Below are 27,494 nucleotides of genomic sequence, written 5' to 3'. Positions count from 1 at the left end.
AAACAGGACAGATACAAACTAATTAAGCAACTGGAGAATGCTGATAACAACCAACTAACATGGAGGTTGTTATTATTTGAAATCTGAGGGCTGCAAAGGCTTCTCTAATTTTGTGGAAGGTAATGCTGGACTAATAGAAACCTCTGGTGTGATCCCGTTTGAACAATTTAAATAATGGGGAAAATCTAGAACTGATAATAGTTCCCCTATCTAAGGCAGCATCTATGTTGAATATGACATCCTGAGTTTTGAACCTATCCAGAGAAAAGCCCTGGAGGTCAACAGGTATTGGGTAATGGCAGAAAAACTTGTGATAGCTGGCAACCTAAGAGGTGTCTTTTTGCAGCTGGATAAAACACTGCTTAGAAAGGTGACTAAAAGGAGAATTCTTCAACTTTCTCCAGTAATTAATTAAGGCAGCGTGGGCACAGGCCCTAATGGAAGGCAAATCAGATTCAGCTTGCAGCAGGGCGGCTGGAGTGCCCTGAGGCAGGATCAAAATTCTCTTTAGGAAGGAGTTTTGTGTTATCTCATGGCTGGATATTGTATTGTCGTCCCAACCCCAGATTTCAACCTCATACAAGAGTTGGGTAATGACTTTACTCTGGAAGAATTTCAAAGCAGGGTCTATCAAGAAGCCACCTTTTGAGTGATAGAACTTAAGAATGGCCCCAGTCAATCTTGCCACTGAGGACTTCGTTATTGCTAGATGAGCCTTCCAGGGGAGATTTTCAGAAAATGTTACATCAAAGTATTTAAAACTGCAGCACTGATATTGTCTACGTACCACCAGAACTTACAGGGCTTCTTTCCAAAAACCATCACCTCAGTCTTAGAGTGATTGGTGCATAGAGATTCTTCTTTGCAGAAGTCACTAAGCTTGTGCAGCATCCTCATTAACCCAACTTGTGTGAGGCAGCAGATCCATGTCGTCAGCATACAGAAGAATAGATACCTTCCGTTCAGTCTTACTACTAAATAGTTCAGTCCCATCAAATGGGAGGTCTTTGGCTCTGGCTCAGGTTTCACTTGGCTCAGGTTTCCACTCCATGGAATGAAGCCAGGAGTGGTGCTGGAGTGAGATAGCTATTGTAAGGCTGTGGGTCACACAATCCACCACATGCTTGAAGGAGATCTGGTGTTTTGAGAGCTTTGATGCCTCTAGTTCCATGAACTTGGCAAGTCGGCACTTTTCTTCTGGTAGCATTTCCAGATTGGGAGTGATGCCGCCCCACAGGCACAATTGATATATGGTCATTACACACTGGCAATTGGTACTCTTGAATGCCAAGACAGAGATGGTGTAGCTCTTTTCGCCTACTCCAGCAAACTTGCGGCCCTCTCTGTCAACAGGGATGGAGTGCTGAATGCCTTTGTTTCTTCCCTGGTCAAGCACTAGGGAATTGGCAATGGAATGCTGGAAAATAAACGGACAGCTGTCTTGCTTGGTCCTATACTATTTTTCGATTCTGCGGGCCAACAGTAGCACATAGGCTGGTTTAACCCAGGGCACTGTAGTTACTTCTTACAATCCTTCCATGGGAGGGAAGATGACTGGACCAATGGAGTACACCACCTTGAAAACTGGATCTGTAGCCCTGGGAGTGGGGGGGGCATAGGAGACAACAATTTCAAGTGATCTTGCCATGCAGATAAGTTGCCCTCTATAGAACCTAAAGTTTTCAGCAGGGGAATAGTACCAAGGTGAAGTCAAAGTTGTGTTCATTATACAGCAACTAATCATAGTTGCAATAGGATTGAAAGTCCAGAGCCGGTGCCAATGGAGAACCGGAATGCCCTCAGACATCATCTGGGGGTCTGCATGACATGAGTTGGATCAGAACCTAAAGGGACGTATGGATCCCAGTTCTGGTCATCACTGTATGCATTGTATGGATCCTCTAACAGAGAACTCAGGGAAGAGATGGGGGGTGCGCCATAAGGTTTACAGAAGCCTTGATGTCCTGCATAGGGAAGGAGAGACCAGTCAAAGGGACAACAGTGTGGCTGACTGCCTTAACAAGACTCCTCAGAGTGCTACAGCCTGACCCCAAAGGCATAAAGCAAGATGGCACTCAGTGCCATTAGAACTAAGGAATCAATTCCAGGCCCTTGTGGTGGAGGCAGAGATGGAAATACTGCCAGTGGATATATCACAAACACAAGGAGCACAGAGGGAGGTGGACAGGGAGATACAAAGAAATGGCACAGGAAGGAAAAGGAAGGTGTTGGTCATAGGTGTCCGGGCCTGATCCCCTGGCCCGAGAGGTGTGTTGCTTGCCAGGGGCGAAAATTAAAGATATTATAGACAGGATCCCCATGCTCATCAAACCTACAGAGTATTACACATTCGTGATGGTCCACATGGGAACCAATGACAAGGCCGTGAACAACATTGAAAGCATTAAGGTTGACTATGAAGCTCTTGGGAGGAAGCTGAAAGGAATGGGGGCACACGTGGTGTCCTCTTCGATCCTTCCTATCGTAGGAAGGGGAATATGACGGGAACAGACAATAATGGAAGTGAACTACTGGCTGCGTTGGTGGTGCCAGCAGGAGCGTCTGAGCTTCTGGGACCACGGGCTAGGTTTTCTGGACGACAAGCTACTAGCTGTGATGGACTTCACCTGTCAAGGTCAGGGAAGAATGTGTTTGGCAGAAACTTGGGAGATTCATCAAGAGGGCTTTAAATTGACATGACAAGGGGAAGGAGACAACCAACATAGGGATTTAAATGAAGGAGAGCAAACAACAGAGGCCCACCTGGGAGGGCCGGGTCTAATGAAGCCAAAGGTGCGATGCTTCAGGTGTCTATGTACCAATGCCCAAAGCTTGGGCAATAAGAAGGAAGAGCTTGAGCTTCTAATGCACTCAGAGGGATATGATTTAGTAGGCATTACAGAGACTTGGTGGGATGATTCCCATGACTGGAACATAGTAGTGGATGGATATGAGTTGTTCAAGAAAAACCGAAAGGGTCGAAGAGGAGGTGGAGTGGTGCTGTATGTGAGGAGAGGGTTTCTCAGGAAATACTAGAGGAGGAGAGTGACAGCCCACTGGAAAGTATCTGGGCGAGGATAAGGAAAGGAAGGACAAACAGTATTGTGGTTGGAGTCTGCTACAGACTTCCTGACCAGGATGAGGAGGTGGATGCTGTCCTTCTTGAACAGCTTGACAGGGTATCCAAACAACGTGACCTGATGGTTATAGGTGGTTTCATTTTCCCTGATGTGTACTTGGAGATAAACTCTGCAGTGTCCACAATCACGCACGTTCCTGCCCTGTCTGGCTGACAACATCCTTCATCAAATGGTGGAGGAAGCTATGAGGGGCTCAGCCATACCTGACTTAATATTAAGCAACAGGCAACAGATGGTAGATGGGGTGAAGGTGGTGGGGACCTTAGGGGGAAGTGACAGTGTCCTGCTAGAATTCCTTTTGCTGTGGTGAACGAAGGAAGTTCATAGCCACATGTGTATGTTAGATTTCAGTAGGGCAGACTTTAATAAACTCCAAGACATTATGAGAATCATTCCATGGGCAATTTTGCTGGAAGGGAAAAGAGCAAATGATGGGTAAAGTAAAGGTAAAGGTAAAGGGTCCCTTGCTCGAAAGCCAGTCGAGTCCGACTCTAGGGTTGCGGTGCTCATCTCCGTTTCAAAGCCGAAGAGCCAGCGCTGTCCAACGACGTTTCCGTGGTCATGTGGCCAGCATGAATAAACACCAAGGCGCACGGAACGCTGTTACCTTCCCACCGAAGTGGTGCCTATTTATCTACTTGCAATTTCTTGCTTTCGACCTGCTAGGTTGGCAGGAGCTGGAACTAGAGACGGGAGCTCACTCCGTCATGCAGCACACTCGGGTCTCGAACTGCTGAACTACCGACCTTCCACAGCCTGCAGTTCAGCATCTTAACCACTTGAGCCACCGCAGCTCCTCAAAAATGATGGGTGGGCTCTCCTAAAACAAGAGCTCTTGCAAGCTCAAGCCATCGCTATTCCAACAAGAAGGAAACATTGAAGGGAATCCAAGAAACCAGTATGGATGAACAGAGAACTCCATAATGTGCTTAGGGAGGAAAAGGAAATGTTCAAGAAATGGAGGCAAGGACATACCTCTAAAGAAGAGTATTTGTCAGCCATCAGAGGCCAAAGCTCACACTGAGCTAAAGCTGGCCAGGGAGGCTCACTACAACAAGAAATTTTTCTTCAGATATGTGAGGAGCAAACGCAAGATAAAAGTAGTGATGGGCCCACTGTTGGGTGAAAATGGAGAAACTCTGTCAGAGGACAGAGAGAAAGCAGAAAGGCTTAATGCCTATTTTGCCTCAGTTTTTCCCCTGAAGAAGAGAACAAGCTTATCTAGACATGGTCGTAGGCAAGGCACGGCGTCTGGGCTGCTGGTTGACTTGGGCAGAGAAGTAGTCAAGAAGCACCTGGCTGCATTGAATTTGTACAAATCTCCTGGGCCAGATGGTATGCACCCAAGAGTGCTCAAAGAACTTTCTAGAGAGTTTGCAGAGCCTTTGCCCATCACCTTCCAGACCTCTTGAAGAACAGGAGATGTGCCACAAGACTGGAGGAGGGCAGATGTTATCCCAATTTTCAAAAAACGAGAAGAGGGGTAACCCAGGAAACTACAGGCCAATCAGTCTGACCCATCCCAGGGAAGATACTGGAGCAGATTTTAAAGGGGTCGATCTGCGAGCATCTAAAGAACAACTTGGTGATCCAGGGAAGTCAGAACAGATTTGTCCCCAACAGGTTCTGCCAGACCAACCTCATTTCCTTCTTTGATTGAGTGATGAGCTTACTGGAACGAGGGAATGCTGTTTATGTTATTTACCTGGATCTCAGTAAAGCTTTTGACAAGGTTCCCATGATGTTCTGATAGGTGAACTAGAGGACTGTGGACAGGACCTCTAGGATAGTTAGGTGGATAGGGAACTGGTTAGAGAACCACGCTCAGAATACTTGCCAATGGTATTTCATCTGAATGGAGGGAGGTGTCCATTGGGGTGCCACAGGGCTCGGTTCTGGGCCCGGTACTTTTCAATACTTTTATAAATGATCTGGATGAAGGTGTAGAAGGGCTACTCATTATATTTGCAGATGACAAAATTGGGAGGAACATCAAACACACCACAAGATACAGAATTCAACAAGATCTGAACACACTGGAAAAGTGGGTGGATATGAATAGGATGCAATTTGACAAGGATAAGTGCCAAGTTCTACATCTGGGTAACAAAAATGAGGCACATACATACTGGATGGCGGATACACTTCTGGGTAGCAGTGTGTGTGAACAGGATCTTGGGGTACGGGTGGACCGTAAGTTAAATATAAGCAGCCAGTGTGATGCAGCAACAACAAAAAATCAGAGTGGCCTGATGGTGAAGGGGTTCTCAGACTCGGTGAGGATTTGGCAGCGGGTTGGAGGGATGTCTGTGTCAGAACTGTGGCCTTACAACTGGAGAAAGATGACAACTTCAATTACCTTGATGATGGTTTTTCTGCATGCTTGTTCTTGTTTCGAGCCTTTTTAGGGAGAGGCTCTGAAACACTTCTCCCTGGAGATGTTGGGGTGGTACTAGAATTGCTTCCTTTTTGACAATGTGGCTGGAGCTAACGGCTCTGAGATTGGTCTCAGACCCATTGGAACCAAAAATAATGAGATTCACCTCACTGGATTCATTCTTGGTGTGGTGCCTGGATGATTATTGGTAGTGGTGCTAGACAAAGTTTTTTCCCATAGTGCAACTTTCAAGCATTCTGTCTTTCAGGAGTGAACTGTCTACATACTGGGCACCTCAAGACATCATGCTATTTTCTGAGGCATAGTAGACACACAGAATGGTTATCTGTCTGGGGGATATTTACCCCAAAAGATGTGAATTTTTTAAAGAGTGTTTTCTGGGCAACATTGTTTGTGGCTGGTTGGTCTGAATTCAGTTTTGTAGTGAAAATGGTCTGCTGGAGAAGGAAGAAAGGCTGAAGGCTGCAATTTTCTTCACATGGAGTTTTCAAAGGAGGAACCTCTCTCCATGGAGGCAGAGAGAGAACTGAGGAAAAGGTGCTCTTGTCCCCTCCTTTTATGCTAGAAAAGGCAAGAAAGCACAGTGGTGGAGGGGGGAAGGAGTACCCTCCAGAGATTACAAGCTTCAAAGTGTCTCTGTGGCAGGCCTGTATGATAACTCATGTGTGACTGCACAAGTACCATGATGATAAACAATATAAAGAGAAGATCCAAATCTTACTCCCCTGCTTGGAGCTTTTAAATCCCCAAAACTGGACTATGATCAGCTCCCATTTGGAGGTTTGCATAGCAGCCCCAGTAAGCATTGCTAGGGCAGGCAGTAAAAACAGTTGCCAAAGTAGGGTTGGGCTGCAAAGGGCCTTGCAATCTTTTTCTAATTATTGTTCTCAAGAAAGTCTGGTTATTAACTATTTGAAATCTAAAATCCTAGTTTTCACCAAGACAAGAAAATTGAACCCATCTCAATGGTCTATCAACGGGTCTAATATTGAGCAAGTCAAGACTTTCTCCTATTTGGGGATTTTGTTTTCAGCAGATCTTTCTTGGACCCCACAACTTAGAAGAGTGCTTAAGCTAAACCATGCACAAGCACCATAAATAGGTTTTCCCATAATGGGGGGGGGGGGGAGATATATTCCTGGATACATCCTTCCATGCCCTGCTTGAATGCAGGTTCTTTGAGAATATAAGGGAACACTATATTAAACCTTTAATCAACCAACTGTCCCCCTACATTCTGGAAACCCTGACTCTTTTGCTCAGCTATAAGGATCCAAGGTTTACTCCAGTAACTGCAAAATCTGTCTCAGCCCTTTCAGCAGCATCTTTCATCAAAAAATAAGAACTATCTTCTGCTGCTCAAGATCTGTGAATCAATGAGCTTCTAAGGGGATAAAAGGGAAGGAAAGTTGGAAACAAACTGGGCACACAGATAGGAGTGGATGACTGACTGGGATAGAACAAGGAGGATGGCAACAGAAGCCACTGCCAGTCACAGAAAAAGGCAGCTCGCAGCAGCACTGCTACATCTTTCTCTCTTGCCCAGCCCAGGTGTGCCCATGGGAAGCCATTGCTGCTATGCCCTGCCTTCCCTAAGGAGAGAAGGCTGACAAGCTAGGGGGGCCAGGAGGAGACATCATCCCTACCTGCTTGTACAGTTCTAATTCACTTGGTTACCAGAGAAAACTTAATCTTCAGGTATGATTTCCCCCTATGCTATTGTGTGGGAAATAACCCAATAGCATAGAGGAAAATCTTACTAGAGGTTTTGAGTTATCTTGACTGGGCTGACAGAATGTTTTAAACCAGAGCTTTGATGTTCAAGACGAACAGATTGTAGAGTGTAAAAAACTGAATACTGAGCTAGATGGACTTTTGGTCTATCCCAGTGTGACAAATTTTGCATCCTTATCTACAAGTGGGGACAATAAGCCACCAAAAGCATTCTAGAAAAAAAAGATCAAACACTTACTTTATGATGGCTAGAATTATTATATGTATTTCTGAGTGTTCCTGTGCTCCAGCATGTTTCTTCTGATCTAATAACTTCAGAGTGAGCCTCATGGGACTGTAAGCTGTCTTCGCTGTTTTTACCAGTCTTCTTTCCATCAAGAGAGACGTATCCATTGTCAGTCTCTGTTGACTTATCTATTGAATTCTTTGCTTTGTTTGATCTAGGATTAACATACACATGAAGTTACTAGTTGTTTGTTAATTCCCCCCAATTGATATACAACAGAAACACAGAAATATGCATACAAAAATTAACATTTGCCACAAACTGTTCATACATTTTAATCTGTAAAACATCATGAAAAAAATTCTATTTGATTGGTTCAGGATACATATAAAAACTATTTTCCATCTGTTGCATATTCTGAAGGCATCATTTTGGTCATGGCCATATAAACTTGGCACTTTTTTCATCCTGCCCTCTCAGAACATCTAATAACAAACACATAGTTCCCTTGAAATAGAATGTTAAATTCTATGGTCAGGCTTACCTGGCTTCTCTTCAATATTATTTAGCAACACATTATTTTAGCAACATGTCAGGGTAATAAGGCCCTTAATTACAAAAGCCCCAACATTTAGATAAAATTAACTCCTGGCAGGAAAATTTAAGAAACTGGGCAGGGGAAACCCAGGAAGGGAATTTAATTATTATTTTTAATAGGCTGGAAAAAATATTAAAATGCTGCTATTTATGCACAGCGTCTCACAATACTGCTCCTTTTTTAGATAATTTATATGCATTCATCTTTCACACATGGTATTTCAAGACGCACTCCTAGAAACTGAAACATTCGTTTTTAAAAGCCTAAGGAGTACATGTTGAATTCAAGAGTAAAAAAAATGACACCAGAGAAATAATTAATAAGCTGCACCAGACCCCCTTTATGGGCAGGGCAGAAATTCTAGAAGAGTGCATGCCTGTTTAATGGGCTTCATCGGGAAGAGGACCCCCTCCTCCCCTCAATTTTTGATGGCAGCGGTGCTTCTTAGAAAGGGATGCAATGCCTCTTGTTTCGACTATCCTTTGACCATCCAGCCGCATACCTGCTGCTAAAGATCTAGTGAGTTCAGCCCTTAAGAATGTAAAGTAGAGGTGGTTTCAGAACCTTTCCTTCAGATACCTTGTCTACTTACTTTCTTTTGTCATGCAGCTAAAAGAAATCAAGAGAAAAGTGAACAGGAACAATGAGTCTAGTTGATGTCAATTAAAAAAAAAAGCCCACCCCTAATAGTGCCTTTGTGGCTCAGAAGAGATAACTATCCTGCCCAGATAGAAAGTGAGATATGGGAATCCATTTTTAAAAAGCATGTTACCTTAGCAGCTTGAAATCTCTGGATGCTTTTTGAAAAAGGCATATCTGGGAGAAAGTGAGCTTGCTACACATAAGTAAAGCTTCTTTAGGACATGCATGTTAAGTTGTACCAGCTCCTATGAGGGAATCAGAGAAGGAAGAGGACGATGGCCACTCTGAAATAACTGCTATTTAAAGAGGTTTTCTATCTCAAGACTATCCCCCAAGTGATAAAGTAAATCAAAACTGACCACTAATGAAGCCAATGCAATGAATGTGTATCCTCAGTAAGTTCACTTGTTGATCAGTGAAATATAAAAGGCAGATGCACTAACAAATGGAAAAGCAAAGACAAGTTTTCCAACAAATTATGGAAAACTCCTAAACAGGAAGTGTGGAGAGTTTTGTATCATCTTGGCCACAATGCAAAGAGCTCCCCAAGGTACAGCCATAATCATATGCGCGCCAGTATGACTTGGCTTTCTTCTGAATAACAGCCCCTCATACTACTGTCCAAAATGTGTTGAATACTCCCTTACTAACTGTGGACTCAATTGCAGTCAGAACCATACTCCAGAGGTTCTAGTGCAGACTCAATAGCTGCAGTGTATGCAGAGGCTATTTCATTCTCCTTTATGAATCAACAATGCTCCGCATAGATTTCCAGTCGCTCAAAAAGAAAAGCAGCACACATACAGAGCATCAGAATTTTTAATAATATTAATTGCTCTGGAAAACATATAATACTGAACTCAAGTACATGGTTAGTACCTGTTTCAGATAACAAAGCTTGGTATATGTATTATCATTGTTAGTATTTTGAAGACAAGAATGTACTATCCTTTAATTTTTATTTTGTTCAAAAATAAGGTATAAACGTGGGTTGATGATCAAAAGCATTGACAAGTACCAAGTATGCTCTCATCTGCATATTTATGGTTTAAGATATGTAGATGGAAACGATGCTTTATTTTACACACAGGCCCAAAATCTAAAGCATCATTACAAATAATTCCTGTGTCATGAATCACTAATGCAAATATCTGGAGATTGCAATTCCACTGATGCAGAAGGGGGAAAATATATAAAAACTCTCATTTGTTTCACACCGACAGCAAAGCCAGAAGCGGTACTTGCAGCATAACAGTTGTACTAGAAAAGCAGTAGATAAATGCATGAAGCTTCACAACAGCCAGTTTCTATTGCTGCAGACCTTTCTGATGAAGGAAGAGAAAAATAATCAACTCACTGCCCTATTTTACATTGAAACAGGAAACTGAGTTAAAGTGTTTTGACTTCAGGAACATTTAACTTTAAATCACTGATGCTCAGCTGATAACTTAAGAAAGGTTCAGTCATGATACAATAAAAAGGTAAAGGTAAAGGTTCCCTTGCTCGAAAGCCAGTCGAATCCGACTCTAGGGTTGCGGTGCTCATCTCCGTTTCAAAGCCAAAGAGCCAGCGCTGTCCGAAGACATTTCCGTGGTCATGTGGTCGGCATGACTAAACACCAAGGTGCACGGAACGCTGTTACCTTCCCACCAAAGTGGTACCTATTTATCTACTTGCTATTTCTTGCTTTCGAACTGCTAGGTTGGCAGGAGCTGGAACTAGAGATGGGAGCTCACTCATGATACAGTACTGGATGCTAAATTACTGCTGCTTGCTAACATTCTTCATCTCACTTTATATTGCACTCCAGTGTACTTCCAGGACATTTCAGAAAAGCAGCTCACATTAAAATTCTACATAAAATTACAAATGCTAAAGGAAATCTTCAGAGAGTTTTTTTCAGAGCTCACTTGAGTGTATCATCTGAAATACAGAGACATGTGTACATACAAGTAACACTGGGCGTGCCATGTATAAAGTTTATTAAGGGGGGCAGTATTTTGTAAAACACCTGACAAAAGCAAAGGGTAAGTTCTTGCTTTGCATTTTCTTCATTAAGGTGTACAGCAAACTCTACAAACTCAACAAAAATCCCTCAGGCAGGTTCAGATTATGCTACAAAGGCTTCAGCTGTGTCTCTGGGCCTTGGTGAAAAATGGGGAAACAAAGTTGTCAAAAAGTTTTTTGTGTTAGATATTGTCAATATTTTACATGGAAGTCATCCTTATTTTGCAAATGCACCAGATTCCCATTGCCCTGAATGTGCTCCATAATTGAAATGACTTAAATATAAAATTTTCTTGTACCTTTCATAGGTTTTATAAGGCCAAATATATATACATACACCCACCCACTAATTTATGTAAACTGAAAACATTGTGACCCTGAATTGCTTAAAATGCTTGCCAGAAGCAACCCGTCATGATTAGAGAACACAAGTTGAGATTTTAGGAAACAGCATTACCCGAATAGCACAAATATGACATATTAATGTAATAATGCTAAACCAACAAACATTCACATAGTAAATGACACTATCCCTTTCCTGATTTTTTTAATCCAAGGAGAGTAAGAGTTTTAGATCTTGCCTGAAATTTTTGAACTGAAATTGTAAGCAATTAATCCTCATTGTTTAGTAAGACTTGTAGTTCAAAAAGTAAAGTACACAATGATTTTTCTTGGCAAATTGGGTTTTAAAGCTATGAATATTAAACCAAGAATGGCATGGCTCTGAAGCAACCATCTCTCTCTCATTTGATGAACAGATTTTATCACAGAGATATTTCATTTCATTAAGGCGTGGGTCTTCAATGGATACAATATGACCCATTATCTTATCAGCAAACCTGTTAGGTTGCACAATTGATACAGTTCACCATGTTTTAAAATGAGTGAAATCACTTTGGGAAATTAACAATTTGAAGAGAAGAGTCTTGGTTAGGAAGGACAGTTTAAAAGTAACTTTTACATCTGTAAGCATTGAAGACCACTGCAGTAATGAACTGTAAATATTGTAACATCAAAAGCAGACTTTGAAAAACCTATGACAAAAAGAAACTTCAGAAGAACAGATTTATGGATTGTTTTCACCCTTTGACATTTTTTGTCCAAAATTTCTCTAAATTATCAGTATTTATTTATCTACTACTTAAGTTGTTTTTGTTTTTTTAAAGAAAGATGCCGTTATGTACTGGTATAAGGAGAACAAATGTCACAGGCTATATTTTGATAATATTATGCTTTTAATACCATGTACATCACCCAGAGCCCTACAATAGTAGGGATGGCTTGAAATAATAATAATAATAATAATAGTGTCATAAATTACAGAAATCAGGTGCAGTTAGATGGATCCACAGAAGAAGTTGGAATTATAGATGTTTACTTGGTCAGAAAAGGGATAGTGCTTCTTTAACACAAACATAACCTTGAATAAATACAAACCCTGATAAAAAGAAAGCGGCATGCCAGATATCTCTGAAGAAAACGCCAATACTGTAAGAGGTGCTTGTACCGTAGGTCTGCACTGTTCCTTCCTGTGTGTTATCTGTGGTACTAGAGCCATCTCCTTCCCTATGTACTTCCAAATGTGCTGCTTTCCTTAATTTCCTTCATCAGAAGAGATTAAAAGTGGAAGGTATCTTGTGTTATTCACGAGCACTACAACATGATTAGTGTTCTTACAATCATGCAAACAGGTGTTTTCAATCCAACCACCACTTCTGGCTTAACAAATATTACGTTATTCAACACACAAGACAAGTTAAAAAACATTGTACAAACATGAGTATTTTCTTTATTGATTAGACATCGCTGGACCAGAAGAACAAAAATATAAGCACAAGGTACATTCCTTCCCCTTTATGCAGTTTATGCTTCTACCTAATCATTTAAGTGCTGGTAGAATTAGGTTCAATGTTTATTGTTGCACCCTAAAAGATACTGATCTGTACTGGGTGCAGTTCAGTTGCATCTCATAACAGTATTTACAGTAGGGATGGGCACAAACTTCGTCACGAACCTAAATTTGTCATGAAAATCACCCAGTTTGTGAGCCAAGGGTCAAGCGATCACACCTGCAATGAACCTCCCATGAACATCCATGGTTTTCATGGAGGTTTGTGTTAGTGGCACGTGCAGCAGACATGCTGGCGACAATCAATTGTCAGAGCAATGGGGGGATGGAATTCTGTAGCCCTTCTGCTGCTCTGGAAACACAGCACCTTGTCTTGGTTTTCCAACTTTCCACCCCCCTCCGGCACTAGACCTCCCCCTCTTTTGCCTCTAGCTTGCAGGGGGGGCATTTGATCCTGAACCTGCAGCTTTCCTGGGGGCACCTGCTCTGGGGGGGCCTGTAACTCAGTCTCCCCAATCCAATTCTCACCAAACTTGGAGGGAAAATAGAGGAGAATCAGCTGGACACTTGCTGTGAGTTTGGCATCTCTAGTCCATGGGGGGGGGGGGCGTTCTACCATATCACAAACTTCACGAAACAAACTAGTGTGGTAAATGGTTCATGTGGTTCATGTGGCCCCACAAACCGAAACAAACTTCAGTTTTCCCAGTTAATGCCCATTTCTAATTTACAGAATAACTGCTCAAATGTTTAGGGACTACAATTAAATCTTGAATGAAATCAATGGCAAAGAAAAAAAACCTCAGAGTTAAGTGAAAAATATCAGTGCCATCCAATCTTTTCAAATCATTAAGATTTTTAGATTCTGAAATAAATGCAAGGATCAAAGCCCACTAATCTGACCATAAACTGTACCTTCTTCTTCTTCCTCCTGTACTTGGAGTTGACTTGGGTGTCCTTGTTGAAACAATCTGGCAGTGCACAGTTCCAAGAAGCAACATGAGCCATACTGGCCCTATTACTTCAGTCAGAGGTATATTATGTGGCCCTTCTATAGTACAGAACAATACCACTGCAGCAACTTTTGAAAGGAATAAAAAGAAAAAGTAAAGAATGAGAAGTATCCAATCCACACAAATATGCAAAATTTTAAAGACACGAAGATTGTCCATTTAAAGAGCATTCCTATTGGAAACCATTAGTTTTTTGTCACAATGGGCATGATCCAGCTAAAGTAAAGCACTTTTTATTTCCATGACATTTACATTGCTGCTGTACGCAGAGTTACTTCAGTCTAAGTCCACTGTACGGGATGGCACTATTGGGCGGTAGATTCAGGATGGATTAAAGGAAATGCTTCTTTACACAGAGAGTGAGTAAAATGAGGAATTTGCTGCCAGAGGATGTCGTGATGGTCATAGGCACAGACAGCTTTAAAAAGGGATTAGATAGATTCATGGAGGATAGGTCTATCAGTGGCTACTAGCCATGATGGCTGAGGGGAACCTCCGTGTCTAGAGGCACCCAACCTCTGAATCCCAGTGGCAGGAGACAACATCAGGGGAAGGTCTCATCCTCTATGCCCTGTTGTTGGCCCTCCAGAGGAACTGTTCGGCCACTGTGTGACACGAGATGCTGGATTAGATGGACCACAGGTCTGAAATCAATGGATCTTAAAGGACTTAATTTTTATTGCATTATGACCTATTTGCCCAAATAAACCACTTTCTTTTAGATATGTACTTTAGAGCCCATAAAACATAAACAATGTGTTTATATAATATAACATTGTATTGTAATGAAATTTAGGTGCATTCCTACAATTCACATGTCTGGCAACAGCCTTCAGATTCTCTGACCTCAGAAGACAGCTGAAGATCACTTTCTAAAAAAATATTCCCAGCAATCACTACAATATATAACTGCAAACCTGGGCAGTCTCTTTCTGACACATGCATGAATATGTATATAGAGTACCTCCAGGCAAGTTACCACTTCTAAAGGAACTGTAACAATGTATAATGACAATTAACTTATTCCAATGCTTAATATAATGAATAATTTCAACGCAAACACTGTTTCAGATATTGTGGTATTCTTTAGGAATAAGTATTAGGTAGCCATGAGTGAAGCTGTGGCAGTATTTACTATACTAACACAAATAAAGTTGTTCAAATTATTATTTTTTAAGATACTGCACTATATTTTAATAAGCTATCTTAAACTTTGGAAAGGAAGTATAAGAAATACCTAAAACTATCAACCATCAGATCCCAAACCATAACCCTTTCCAACTTTTATCATATTTTTTTGTTTACAGGGTCACTATAATTTATCTTATTTTTCCTTATTACATCTACAGTGCCTACTTTTTGGGTAGACATTTTGAAGAAATAATAAAAATGCTTCATTGGAATTCAGGAAAATGAGTTGATGCTTTGTTTAGCTATTTAAATTACAATACTTATTTGACTGATTTTGTCATATAGCTGTACCTTGAAGAAGATAAAGGATGAGGAGCCAGAAAAATATAACCTGTGATGTCACTTGTAACCACCACCTGAAGAAAAACGGGAAAAAAACTACTCTAACAATTCCCTTTCGAGTCAGTGAGGTCCAAGGACTTTCAGGTTTAGCTTTAGCAAAGGCAGAACCTAAAGGAAAAAACAAATTATTTAGCTGCAAAACATGGGAATTTTCCAGTTGCACTTGCATAAAATAAAATCCTTTTGAACATTTAAGAACAAGTTATGTGTGTTCCAGCAAAATATTCACATGGATACCATAATGGGTGCATAACTTCCAGCAAAACACTTGCCCTTCATACATGACAGTATATTTTCCCCTTCATGAAAAAAGCATAACAGTTGGAAATTGTGCCCAAGTAAGAGTCACTGTAGCTTTAAGTCCAGGAATTATTTCTCTTGCTATAAGTAGAACCCGCATTTATTCAGATCACAAAAAGAATGTAAATATTTTCCTTTTATGGAATTCCCAAAGGTCCTGTATAATTACCTGGCTGTTGAATGCCTATATAATAGATGACTACAGAAATACATGCAAAAAATCCTGTAGAAAAAAATTCTTAGCAGAAGAGAATACCCATATATATGAAGCTTACCATCTTGCTTGTATGATCCTTACCCTTCCTGGCTACTTAAAACTGCTAGACTAACTGGGTCAGAGAGACAGTTAATGCTTCCTTGGGAGAGGGACTGGTCACGCCAGTCTTCAAACAGGCTGTGGTGAAGCCACTTTTAAAGAAGCCTACCCTGGACCCAGTAGATCTCAATAACCATCAACCAGTCGCAAGCATTCCATTCTCAGGCAAGATGATTGAACCGGTGCTGGCTGGACAACTTCGCTTTCCTGGATAAGGTGAACTGTTTAGATCAAGGGGTGTGCATTTGGGTGTACCTGAACCAAAAATACACCCGAAAAACAACTTAGAGGTATTTTGGGGGTATATTTCGGCATCCCAAATGTATTCAGGTTTTCTCAGGAAAACCAAAACACTTATACTGAAGTCCCTTTAAAGAAGACAGCCCGAGGATCAGGATTGGCTGTGCTGGAGGGAGTAGACTGTTCCTGCCGGCTTGGCTTGGGGCTGGCTTCCCGGGCGGCCCAGTTTAAACTGGGCTGCAGGAGAAGCCATCCCAGCCAGGATCTGGGTCTGGCTCCTTCTGCAGCCTGTTTTAAACCAGGCTGCACAAGAAGCCATCCCAGCCAAGATCTGCATGCCTCAAGGACCGATCTCCCCAAGGGATGCGGATCCTGGGTCTGGCTCCTTCTGCAGCACAGTTTAAACCGGGCTGCAGGAGAAACCCTCCTAACCAGAATCTTCATGCCTCAGGGAACGATCTCACCAAGGCATGCAGATCCTGGAGCAGTTTAAACCAGGCACCAAGAAAAACCAAGCCAGACCCAGGATCAGCTAGCTTTTTTTTTAGTCTGGTATTTTTCTTCTTGAGTCTGTTGGACCCCCAAAAAATTGGGATTTCTGAAAAATCCCAGATCTAAATACTGTACTGGTATTGGGACCTGAGATTTTTTGGAAATACCGGGAAAAAAATTCAGGTCCAATAGTCCCAAACCGAAAAATACTGAATTAAATAAAATTACACCCCCTATTCCGATCCTTTCCAATCTGGATTTAGTCCTGGTTATGATACTCAAATAGCCTTGGTCATCCTAGTGGATGACCTGAAGTGGGAAATGGACAGAGGGTATGTAACTATGTTGATTCTCTTAGACTTCTCAGCAGCTTTCGATATCATTGATCATGATTTCCTTCTGGACTGCCTTTCTGGGCTGGGATTGGGAGGCACTGTCTTGCAGTGGTTCCAGTCCTACCTGGAGGAGAGATTTCAGAAGGTGGTGCTGAGGGACTGCTACATAGATCCTTTCCCTTTGGGGTAGTTCAACGTTCTGTCTTGTACCCTATGCACTTTAACATTTGGGCTGTCAGCAACATGCAACATGCAGATGACTTTCAGCTCTATCTCACACTTCTAGCTGATCCCGGGCAGGCTGCAGAAACCCTGGACCACATGGAGGAACCTGGAGGCACTTTTGGAGTGGATGCGGGGTAATAGACTGCTGTGCTACTGGTGAGTAGATCTGGCTCAGGATTTATCTTGAGGGGCACAAAACACATCCCTAGAAATTTTGTTAAATAAAAATGGGGAACAGACCGGACATTGATACCACAGGTCATACATACACCGCCCCCCAATTGCTCTTTGACAAGATCTATACATTCTCATACAAAAGAACAAGAAACTAGGGCCCAGTTCAGAACAACAAATTAAAAGGGAAACCTATGTTTAGTTCTCTCAGGATTGCAACAGACCACATCTGAAAAAGCATTCTGGCAAGAGTAATTTTCCCCTTACCCACAAGTGACCGATATTGACTCATGGATCTATGTTCACTTCTGATTTGCCATCAATGGAGAAAGAGAGGGAACTGACATACTGGTGTATCTTGATAAACTGAGTGCACAATCTTACACTCATCTGTTTATAGTATGTCTGTCTGTGCTATCATTTAGAGTATACTAAATATGGTTAAAAGCAACATTTCCAGGATATGCTACATGGCATAGGCGTAATCTTCGTGGGGGCGGCGGGGCTTCAGCCCCCGCCGAAATTTTCAGGAAGGTGCTCAGCCTCCCCCGGGAGCCACCCTTTCTCCTAGCAAAGCAATGCCTCTGGCCCAGCCCCAGCCCCCCCGCCCCTGGAAATTGGAAAGTCTACACCCTTGCTACATGTAATAATCAACTCAATGCTGACAAGTCTCACAGTGCTCCAGTATTTGACTGTGGCTATTATTTTCAATGCTAATTACATCATAATCATTAAAGCCTTACCATGTTAAGACCAATCTCACCTGTGATCATGCCCCATTGCCTGGTCAGCACAGTCTATTCCAATAGCTATCTGTATTTTGGCTACTGTTACTGTATTTACTTACAATAAACTGACTTTCAAGAGAAATACTAATTGAGGAAGAATTAGCTAGTATCACTGGTTATAATGATGTAAGACCAGGACTATAGCAAAACTGTTACAGCAAGCTGTTACTTTCAGGTTTACTTTACAATCCATGAACTTTTAAATTTATACACACAACAGATATATGGCATACATTTGAGCAGTGTCCTGGCAGTATCCAGGATATGACCATGGTGCTTAACAATTTTTAGCCATCATTACATAAAAAGCTCTTTGTGTCAGCCCTGATTGAATATATTTTCCATCACACAGAAAGGATATGAGAAATTAAAATAGGTGTCCCTTGAGAGACGCATGGAGTGGTGAAGGCAGTCAGTTCTTGATATTTACCTAGGTGACAACCAGTGTTCCCTCTAAGCTGAGTTAGTGTGAGCTAGCTCACAGTTTTTTAGCCTCCAGCTCACACATTTTTGTCTTAGCTCAGGAGCAAACTAATTTATGCAGCAGCCAAATTGCTCGCTACCAACTCTAATGACAGTAGCTAACAAAGTAGAATTTTTGCTCACAAGACTCCACAGCTTAGAGGGAGCATTGGTGACAACTATGGCTGTGTGGCACAACACAGAATCCAGCATGAAGCAGACTAAATTTTGAAATGAAGTGAGAACAAAGGACTTTTTGACAACCATGTAAGTTTAAGACTGTGCGGGCAAACAGAAAAGGCTTTTTGCCTGAGGAAACTTATTTTTATACTTTTTACTATTCTTCTATTTTATTTGTGTTCCTTGTCAGTGCCATTCAAATTACTATTTCTTTCACAGTAAAATTAATTTTCTTCCTTTTTAATTAACATTTTATACCCAACCTGGAGCTTTCATACACTGCCTATCAATGTGTCTGCCATGACACATGCATATACAGGATTATATCATGATAAAACCAAGGTTCTTTTTTATAGGAAGGTTTAAACAAGTCATGTACAGAAGGCAGATAGTGGTAGCCTACTAAGATTTTATTGGTCCTGACCTCATTGCAGCAAAGAAACAGGGAGAAGTGTAGGACAGAAGGGCAGGGGGGAAACCCTACACATTCATGGATCTCTCACAGATAGATGGATCTCTCCTTACCTCTTACAAGATCCACATCTATGAGATCTGGCTTGACATGCCCAGTTTTCTTTGGCTTGTTCCTCAAACCCTGCAATATGTAAATATTATTAGACTGTCATCATTACATTTAAACAATAACTTAAAATAGAAATAAGGGTGACTGTATTGAACTTTATAATTTGCAATCCATTGCAAGAAATTTCTGATTTTATCTTTATAAATGAACAAACAAAATAATGTAATGAACATTACTGTGCCTTTTATTATAAGTTACCTATGTAAGTAATTCAGTTCAATTATGCAGCCACATACTACATACACATGCTTGCCAGAGTTAGTAAATTACTTGCTTTGATATCTGATTGGCTTTATCATTCAGTTTTCAAAGGCTCATCTGCCATTAGACTTTGAAATTAAAATTTCGATGCAGTAATAGATGCCAATTAATTACAGACCTCTTTTAAAGTGTGGTGTATCTGAATTTTTCTGCGCCTTCAACCTAGGTCTAGACATTCAGCAGATTTAAGTGGTAATGAGGTGGCAGAGCACAGAGGGGATTAGAATGGAATGCATCACCCCAGACTGCAGGTGAGGGATTACACATTTCAAAGATCTCATACCTTAATTTTCTGTAAGTGGAAAACTAGTACAGCATGTCGTTAATCTAGAATATTTTTTACAAAGTGCTGATTTTTTATTTGAGGCTTTATATGAGTAAGCACTAAAAATGCAACTTTCCTCACCTGTAGTCTAAAGTGGTCCAGCCCATTCTACCACCTTAATCCGCGGCATGCATATATCAGGCCTAAGTTAACAACAGAGCCAAAAATGAAAGTCATGTAAAGGGGCCTGGTTTTAAATCAGAAATCAAATCTTTAACTTCTGGGTCATAACAACTGAAAATTTACACAACTTCAGATACAGAGCATTGTGTAAATATGCTACACAGCAGTTTGAAGTTATGTGTACAAAGGAGCAGAAAGTATCAGAGCACACCAAGTAGCCATTTCAGGGTAAATAAAATTAGTTTAGCTACGATTCCTCTTGGCTGAAGTAACAGTCCTTCTTTTCCATATGCCATCTGTCCAAATTGGAACCTAAACCACTCTTCTTTTCCAAACCATACAATAGTCCTTGGTCATCTTAAGACTCTATGATTCCTTATAGCAGCTTTTCCCAGACCACTTTAAGGTCCTATCTTCTTCGTATCAGAACACGACCCTTGACATTACACAAGAGCAAATGCTTTTCTGTTTCATGCCATTTTCCATAATAAGTTGAGACATAGGATTCTTATCTTACTACAGATGCTAATATTCTGCCCTATAGCAATATGAATTAGTAATACAGAATTCTGGAAACAATGCAACATTAAAACTTTTGATGGGCTCATTTTCCTTCCCTGCTTGTCACAGGGGCAGAGACATACCATCACCATATCTTTTCCCGCTGTGGGAGTGGAGTAGCAACTCAGGATGTTCAAGGGGGGAAAATTTTATTTTTTGGATTCGGGGTTTTTGGACCCTTAACATTTTGGAATCGCCTTAAAAACTTGAATTCCAATATTGGTATTGTATCGGAATTGAGATAAAATTCGGGCATCCTGAATTTTTTGGCTCCATTATACCGTATGGCCATTATAGTCAATGGCAAATCTCCTAGGGTATGTTCAGTGGGCTGGGGAGGAATGGGCTTGAGGTAGAGGCACCAAATTTGTAGTAGCTGCTGGAGCCTCTCCCCAAAAGAACCCCTAAGTTTAAAAAAGATTGGCATAGGGAGTCCAATTCTGTGGGTACCCAAAGAGGGTGCTCCCATCGTCCACTGTTTCCAGTGGTGGGAAAAAAGCAAGACAGCCTACAACAAGCCCAGCAAATTCTTCCAGAGAGTCCCTGCAGTAGAAAGTGAGGTATGGGAAGGGACCATGTCTGCAAGGCCAGCAGCAGAACCAGTGCAATGTGTTGGGTTTTAACACTGCCACAGTTGCACTGGTTCTGCTGGGTACATTGCACTGGTTCTGCTGCTGGCCTTGCAAACATGCCACCTCCACACACCTTAATTTCTACTGCAGAGACTCTCTGGGAGAATCTGCTGGGCTTGTTGTATGCCTGCCTTGCTTTTCCCCCCACAACTGGAAACAATGGAGATTCTCAGATTTGACCTTAGTCCTATTGGGTTTTGGCACTGGTTCTGCTGGGCATATTGCACTGGTTCTACTGCTGGCCTTCCAAACATGCCCTCCTCCCCTCACTTCACTTTCTACTACAGAGATTCTCTGGGAGAATCTGCTGGGCTTGATTTTTCCCCACCATTGGAAACAATGGAGGATGGGAACACCCTCTTTGGGTGCCCATAGAATTGGACCCCCTGGTCCAATCTTTTTGAACCATGGGGGTTCTTTTGAGGAGAGGCTCCAGCAAATTTGATGTCTCTACGTTAAACCCCCTTCTCCCCAACCAACAATATATTATAGGAGATTTACCATTGATTATAATGGCCCAATAGGGTATAATGGAGCCGAAAAATTTGGGATTCCCGAATTAATTCAGGATCCTCTTATCGGTAAACCTGATCAGAGAATCTGATTCGGATTAACTAATGCCTGAATTATGCCAAAAAAGCATGATTCAGATATTAATTCGGCTCAGAAACACCCAATGCAGGTTTCAGGAACACCAGTTTTGTGCCTGTAAACAGTAATGGATCTACAACAAGAGAAGCAATCCTTGCTTTAATCTTAATTTGCATCTGGTGCAAGATCATGTAGACACTACTGTAACATTTAGGAACCGTGACTACAATGCTATTTCAACATAGGTAAAGGTAAAGGTTCCCTTGCTCGAAAGCCAGTCGAATCCGACTCTAGGGTTGCGGTGCTCATCTCCGTCTCAAAGCCGAAGAGCCAGCGCTGTCCGAAGACGTTTCCGTGGACATGTGGCCGGCATGACTAAACACCAAGGCGCACGGAACGCTGTTACCTTCCCACCGAAGTGGGACCTATTTATCTACTTGCAATTTCTTGCTTTCGAACTGCTAGGTTGGCAGGAGCTGGAACTAGAGACGGGAGCTCGCTCCGTCATGCGGCGCACTTGGGTCTCGAACTGCTGAACTACCGACCTTCCGCAGCCTGCAGTTCAGCACCTTAACCACTTGAGCCACCGCAGCTCCTTATTTCAACATACAGGTAAGCAAATAAATGACCACAAAACCCAGTATCAGAAGCCTGCAATTAAACAACAGGCACATTAAGTCAAACCTATATGTAATTCAGCACCACTCATTGCTTTGGATCCTCATTTCCACTTATGGTTGCCAAGACTCAGTGCTATAGTGCCATTAAAAGCCACAACTATCAGGATTTTTTTCAGAGTCTACACACCAGACCTAGTAATCCTATGGTGCTATGACTCCCTGGCACACAGCCAACTGCGCACCAAACTTTCCTTGTTTGCCCTCTTCCTCCTGACAATTAACCACAGGCAAGGGGAGGAAGGCCCTTTGGGCCTTGTTGGATGTTGCCCTGTTGTTGCTGCTTGAGAAGGGGCCCCCAGAACAGTTCAGGCTTCAGGGTCCCAAAAATGTAGGTCTGCCACTGCTCTGTGCTTCTGCTTTTGAAGAAGAAGAGGAGGAAGAGGGGGAAGAGGAGGAACAGGGGGAAGAGGAGGAGGAGGGGGAAGAGGAGGAAGAGGAGATTGGATTTATACCCTGCCCTTCACTACCCAAAGGTGTCTCAGAGCGGCTTACAAACTCCTTTCCCTTCCCCTCCCCACAACAGACACCCTGTGAGGTAGGTGGGGCTGAGAGTGCTCTGGCAGAAACTGCTCTTTTTCAAGAACAGCTCTTATCAGAGCTATGGCTTGCCCAAGGTCATCCAGCCAGATGCAAGTGGAGGAGTGGGGAATCAAACCCAGTTCTCCCAGATTAGAATCCATGCGCTTACCCACTACACCAAACTGGAAGCATTCTCCTTCCTCTAGCCTTTCCTTCGGCTCTCATTTTTCAGTTTGTTTCATTCCTTGTGCACCTAACTTATACCTGGACTCCTTAGTACTTATTTGTTATCTCTTCTCCTTATTCTACCCACCTCACAAAACCACTTAAAAATTGGAATGTCTGCAATATTCAATGACATCACACCAGTTCAACCAAAGTCTTAACTGTCACAAGTGTACAACAATTCAGGGCTTTTCTGTATAAGAAATTTGCTTAAGGGGAAACAAAAAGAGAGAGTCCTTGATTTTATATGTAAGCGAGGAAAATTTTGTAATCAAAATTATATATTTAATGTAGAGAAAATCGGAAGCCTTTTATGTCCCCCTTCCCTTCTCTTTCTTTTTTGTTTGTTTCTCTTCGTCATGTTGTATTTTGTTGATGTTTGTGTATGGTTTTAATTTTTTTGTATGTTCCCCAGTTTAATTCTTTTAATAAAATTAAAATTCTAAAAAAAATGTACAATTCAATTTGAAAAGGGAGAATTCCTTAAAAATGAGAAGCATAAACCAGAACCACAAGCCACCAAGAAAAAAAAAACACTTAAGTGCCCTAAGTCTGTGGCTGCATTCTGATATTACACTAAGCCAACATTAAAAGCTTAAATGTAAGTTTGGCTTACTGTAGGGCTTGCATGCATCTCACTCATCTCTTCTTCCACAAAGCCAGGTTCATGCACATTCACGCTTAGTGCGGTATCTAAATGCAGGCACTGGACAAATTCACTCATCCCTGCCTACCAGTTCTCCCCTGCTAATGATTGTCTGGTCTTTTTAAATCTGCCCCCTCCCACAATCATGAAACCAGTCTGTCTTGGGAGTGTGAGGAAGAAAGGTCATTTTGCTGAGGAGATTCAACAGGTTTCCCTCTTGCCCACCAACTCTCCCCTCCATATCATCTTTTCACACCCTGCATTTGCTGAAATATATGCAATTCTGTCCTTTCTTACCCTTCCTTATATCATTATATATATGAAACGATAATAAAGAATTGAGCAAAATGTATACTACCAAAGCTTTTAAAAGTGGCACTTAACAACAAAATTTCACTAGCCCTCATAGATACAGATGGAGAGATACAGACAAATGAGTCATTTTCAAGCAGAACACTTGAGTATGTACGTTAAAACATAATAGCAGCAGAGGCTGAACAAAGAGTTGCACTTACCTGTAACTGTTGTCTATCGAGTGCAGGTACACATTGGGGACTCCATATGTGCAGGCCAGCTGCAGAAAAGTTTTCTAGTAGACTAGGAGTGCACCTCCTCCCTCTGCTGCTTTTCCACCAAAACCATCACATGACCAGGAGAAGGAACACTACTCCCTTGGTTCTCTCTATTCCACCTGAGACCCCAAGAAACTAAGGATCCAGAGAGTTCATAGTGGGGCACAAGGGGGGAATGTGTAGCTGCTAATCACTTCTGAGTTCCCCATGGAGATGGCAATATCAAGCCTTGCCTGTGTTTGAAATAGCAAATGTGTTGAAAGCCCCTTAGGATTAGGTTTCAGTGCTGAGACACTGCAGCAAGGTGGTGGAACTGAGGCTGCTGTGCCAGCCATTAGAACGAAGCATTAGCAAGAGGGCTTGGAGCTGAGATCAATTCTGACCTTGGAACTGAGGCAGTCCCAATAAAGTGAGTGGTAAAATGAAGCTCAGCAGGCCTTCAGTAAAATTAGCTTGTTGTCTCAGAGCTCAACTAACCACAAGAACAGGAAACTCCACCCACTTCAGCAAGTCTCCAAAACTAGAGGCTAAAGAAGTCCAAACAACCTCAACTAAAAAGCACAAAACCCTTTTGATACATAACACCTTTCACAAAGAGCCATTAAGAATTGCAAGGCTCTGTTAACCCTATTAACCCATGCCTTCAGGGGTTTTACCTTGGAACTGAGGGTAGCCAGGAAGGGATTCCTTCAGTCAGGCATGTGCATAGCTAAGCCTTTAAATGAGGCTCCCATCAGAAGACACATTCAGGCTTCTGGCTCAGAACCAAGAGCAGCCAGGGAGGGGGAGAGGCAGGTTGATGCTAAAGTCTTAGAAAGGAGCCATTCTGACTGCAAGGCTCTGCGAGGCAACAGGTTTCTTCCTTCAGAGCTGACACAGCCAAGGAGCAGGGAATGTCCCTTTATTCAGGCTGGAGTGCAGCCAAAGCTTTGAAAAGAGTCACTGAATTCAAGGCTCTGTCAGATCACATCTCTCCATGGAGGGGGTAAGGTACACAGGTAAAGCCTTAGAAAAAGAGCCCTTTTGAATCCAGCTCTATCAAACCATTCCTTCAGGGTAAATTGTTGACATAAGGAGAGGCAACTCTGATCGTGATCACCCAGGCAGATAAGGCACAGAAAATGCACCATTTTAAAGTCACAATCCTGAGAAGGCCCCTTTTGAGTCATAACAACGAAATGGAAAGACAAAAACTTTTATTCTTTGAATGCAGTTTATTCCTCACTAGAATGGCAATAATCCTTTAATAAGAACAAGTCTCCTCAGCCTCAACAATAAAGTGAGGAAAAAATGAAGACCAGCAATGGAGATCCTCTCTTCATGGCGGCAAAAATATAACTGAGGGAGTAGAATCCCTTCTTTTGGTCATGTGATAGTTTTGACAGGAAAGCGCAAGAGGAAGGAGAGGCGCTTGTAGTCTACTAGAAAGTTTTGGAAATCTTTTGTGCAAGTGGCCTGTGCACACAGGACTGCCTGAAGCCACAATAATAAAGAGCTAGTTTACAAACCAGCAAGTCAGAAGTGATCAATGGAAATCAACCAGATCCTCAAGAACTCAAATGGGGAAACTGCTAAAAAATATTCAAATTTTGCAGCTTTAGGACTAGAGGACATTCTCGTATGGACTAGTAACTGGGTAAACTATGGCAAACAGAAGGCAGAAACACACTATTGCTTGCATTGTAGCAGTAGAGAGTGAGACTGTGGGCCTTTCCAGATACAGTGGAGATGTCAGAATAATCACTGAGCCACACAATGGTCCCTGCCACACGGCAGGGAAAAGGATGACTGAACCAAAGTTGAGACGCCACGGCGGAATCCCACGGATCCCCCTAGCCGCGTCGCGTCGCTCCCCGGCACGATCAGATGCCGGGGAGGAAGAGTCTAATGAGATGGGGAGGCTGCCGAACTGCGCATGCTCAAGCATGCACAGTACGGCTGGGGGCCGGGATGCGCCGGCGCAAGGACGCGCCGGCCAATCCCACGGCCCGGCTTGAGGCGCTGTACTGGATACAACCACCTAGGTAGGTGGTTCTTTTTTAGTGCGCATTATCGGAGGTTGGGACGGATCTGGGACGGGCAGGCAACGATTCCCAGATGTTGCCGTGGGATCACGCCCATTTGCTCTGCCCCCGTTCCGTCCCCCTCCCGGCCCAAACCGCCTCGTATGAACAGGGCCAATGTTGCCCAAGCAAATGATGCTGGGTATAGGATGTTTTAATACAGACTTGGTATCTATTCCATTCTTCCTGTTCAAAGCAGGATCCCTCACTGTGAGAGTTAGACCATCCTGTTAGTGAACTCTGTTTGAAGTTAACAGTGAAGCCACAGGACTGCAGATTGACAGTTCTAGTTCTCTGAATTTCTTTAGGAGAATTTATGACCAGAGAACCAACCCATCCATTTGCAACAGTTGTTTTTTTTTTGGGGGGGGTTGCCATCAAGTCACAGCTGATTTATGGAGACCCTGTGGAGTTTTCAAGGCAAGGGATGTTCAGGGGTGGTTTGCCATTGCCTGCCTCTGCATCTCAGCCCTGGTGTTCCTTGGAGGTCGCCCTTCCGAGTACTAGCCATGGTCGACCCTGCTTAGCTTCCAAGATCTAACAAGATTGGGCTAGCCTGGGCTATCCAGGTCAGGGCTTGCAACAGTAACGGTACAATATTCTTAAAGAAGAATATTGAAAAAGTAAAGTTTCTAGATGACATCCAATTATTCATGATGTCCAAACAAATTGGGAAGACTTCCAAAAAGCATCTTTCTAAACTGGATAAACACACAATAGAAAAGCGGGTGAGATTCAAGACAAGGAAAAGTGCACATAGTGGGCTGCCAATAAGGTCATACCACATATATTCTGATAGTGACTAAATTGGTTGCCAGCAACACAGAAAAACCTAGGATCACTGCAGGACTACAACAGTAAAAAAAAGGGGTTATGAATTATTATGAAAGTATGTGCATTCTAGTTAACCCATGTCAAAATAGATATTGCTAACCTGGAGAAGAAATTCCTGGTTTCCTATGCTTCTGCAGTACTTTCACCTGACTGCTTTGTTTTAATGCTTACGTTGTTTAATGTTTCTTTATATTTTATTAACTTTTAGTGTATATTTTATTCTGTAT

General features: G+C 42.2%; 1 protein-coding gene across 3 annotated transcripts in view; it reads right to left on the bottom strand.

The window, feature by feature from the left end:
• The window catches only part of PHTF2 (putative homeodomain transcription factor 2), a 144,857-nt gene that overhangs the window by 33,554 nt on the left and 83,809 nt on the right, over positions 1 to 27,494 (bottom strand). For 2 of the 3 annotated variants that reach the window (XM_015415078.1, XM_015415079.1), the window contains 5 exons: positions 19,178 to 19,247; positions 15,090 to 15,248; positions 13,510 to 13,675; positions 12,183 to 12,347; positions 7,511 to 7,712 (listed from right to left, as the gene is read on the bottom strand). In XM_015415078.1, the coding sequence (XP_015270564.1) occupies positions 7,511 to 7,712; positions 12,183 to 12,347; positions 13,510 to 13,675; positions 15,090 to 15,248; positions 19,178 to 19,247 (762 nt within the window). The remainder of the gene's footprint in view (positions 1 to 7,510; positions 7,713 to 12,182; positions 12,348 to 13,509; positions 13,676 to 15,089; positions 15,249 to 19,177; positions 19,248 to 27,494) is intronic. The other variant, XM_015415080.1, reaches the window with a different exon arrangement.

This window comes from Gekko japonicus, unplaced genomic scaffold (assembly GCF_001447785.1).
Source record: "Gekko japonicus isolate JY-2015 unplaced genomic scaffold, Gekko_japonicus_V1.1 scaffold5, whole genome shotgun sequence".
Taxonomy (NCBI): domain Eukaryota; kingdom Metazoa; phylum Chordata; class Lepidosauria; order Squamata; family Gekkonidae; genus Gekko; species Gekko japonicus.
This window is presented reverse-complemented; position numbering and strand designations above follow the sequence as displayed.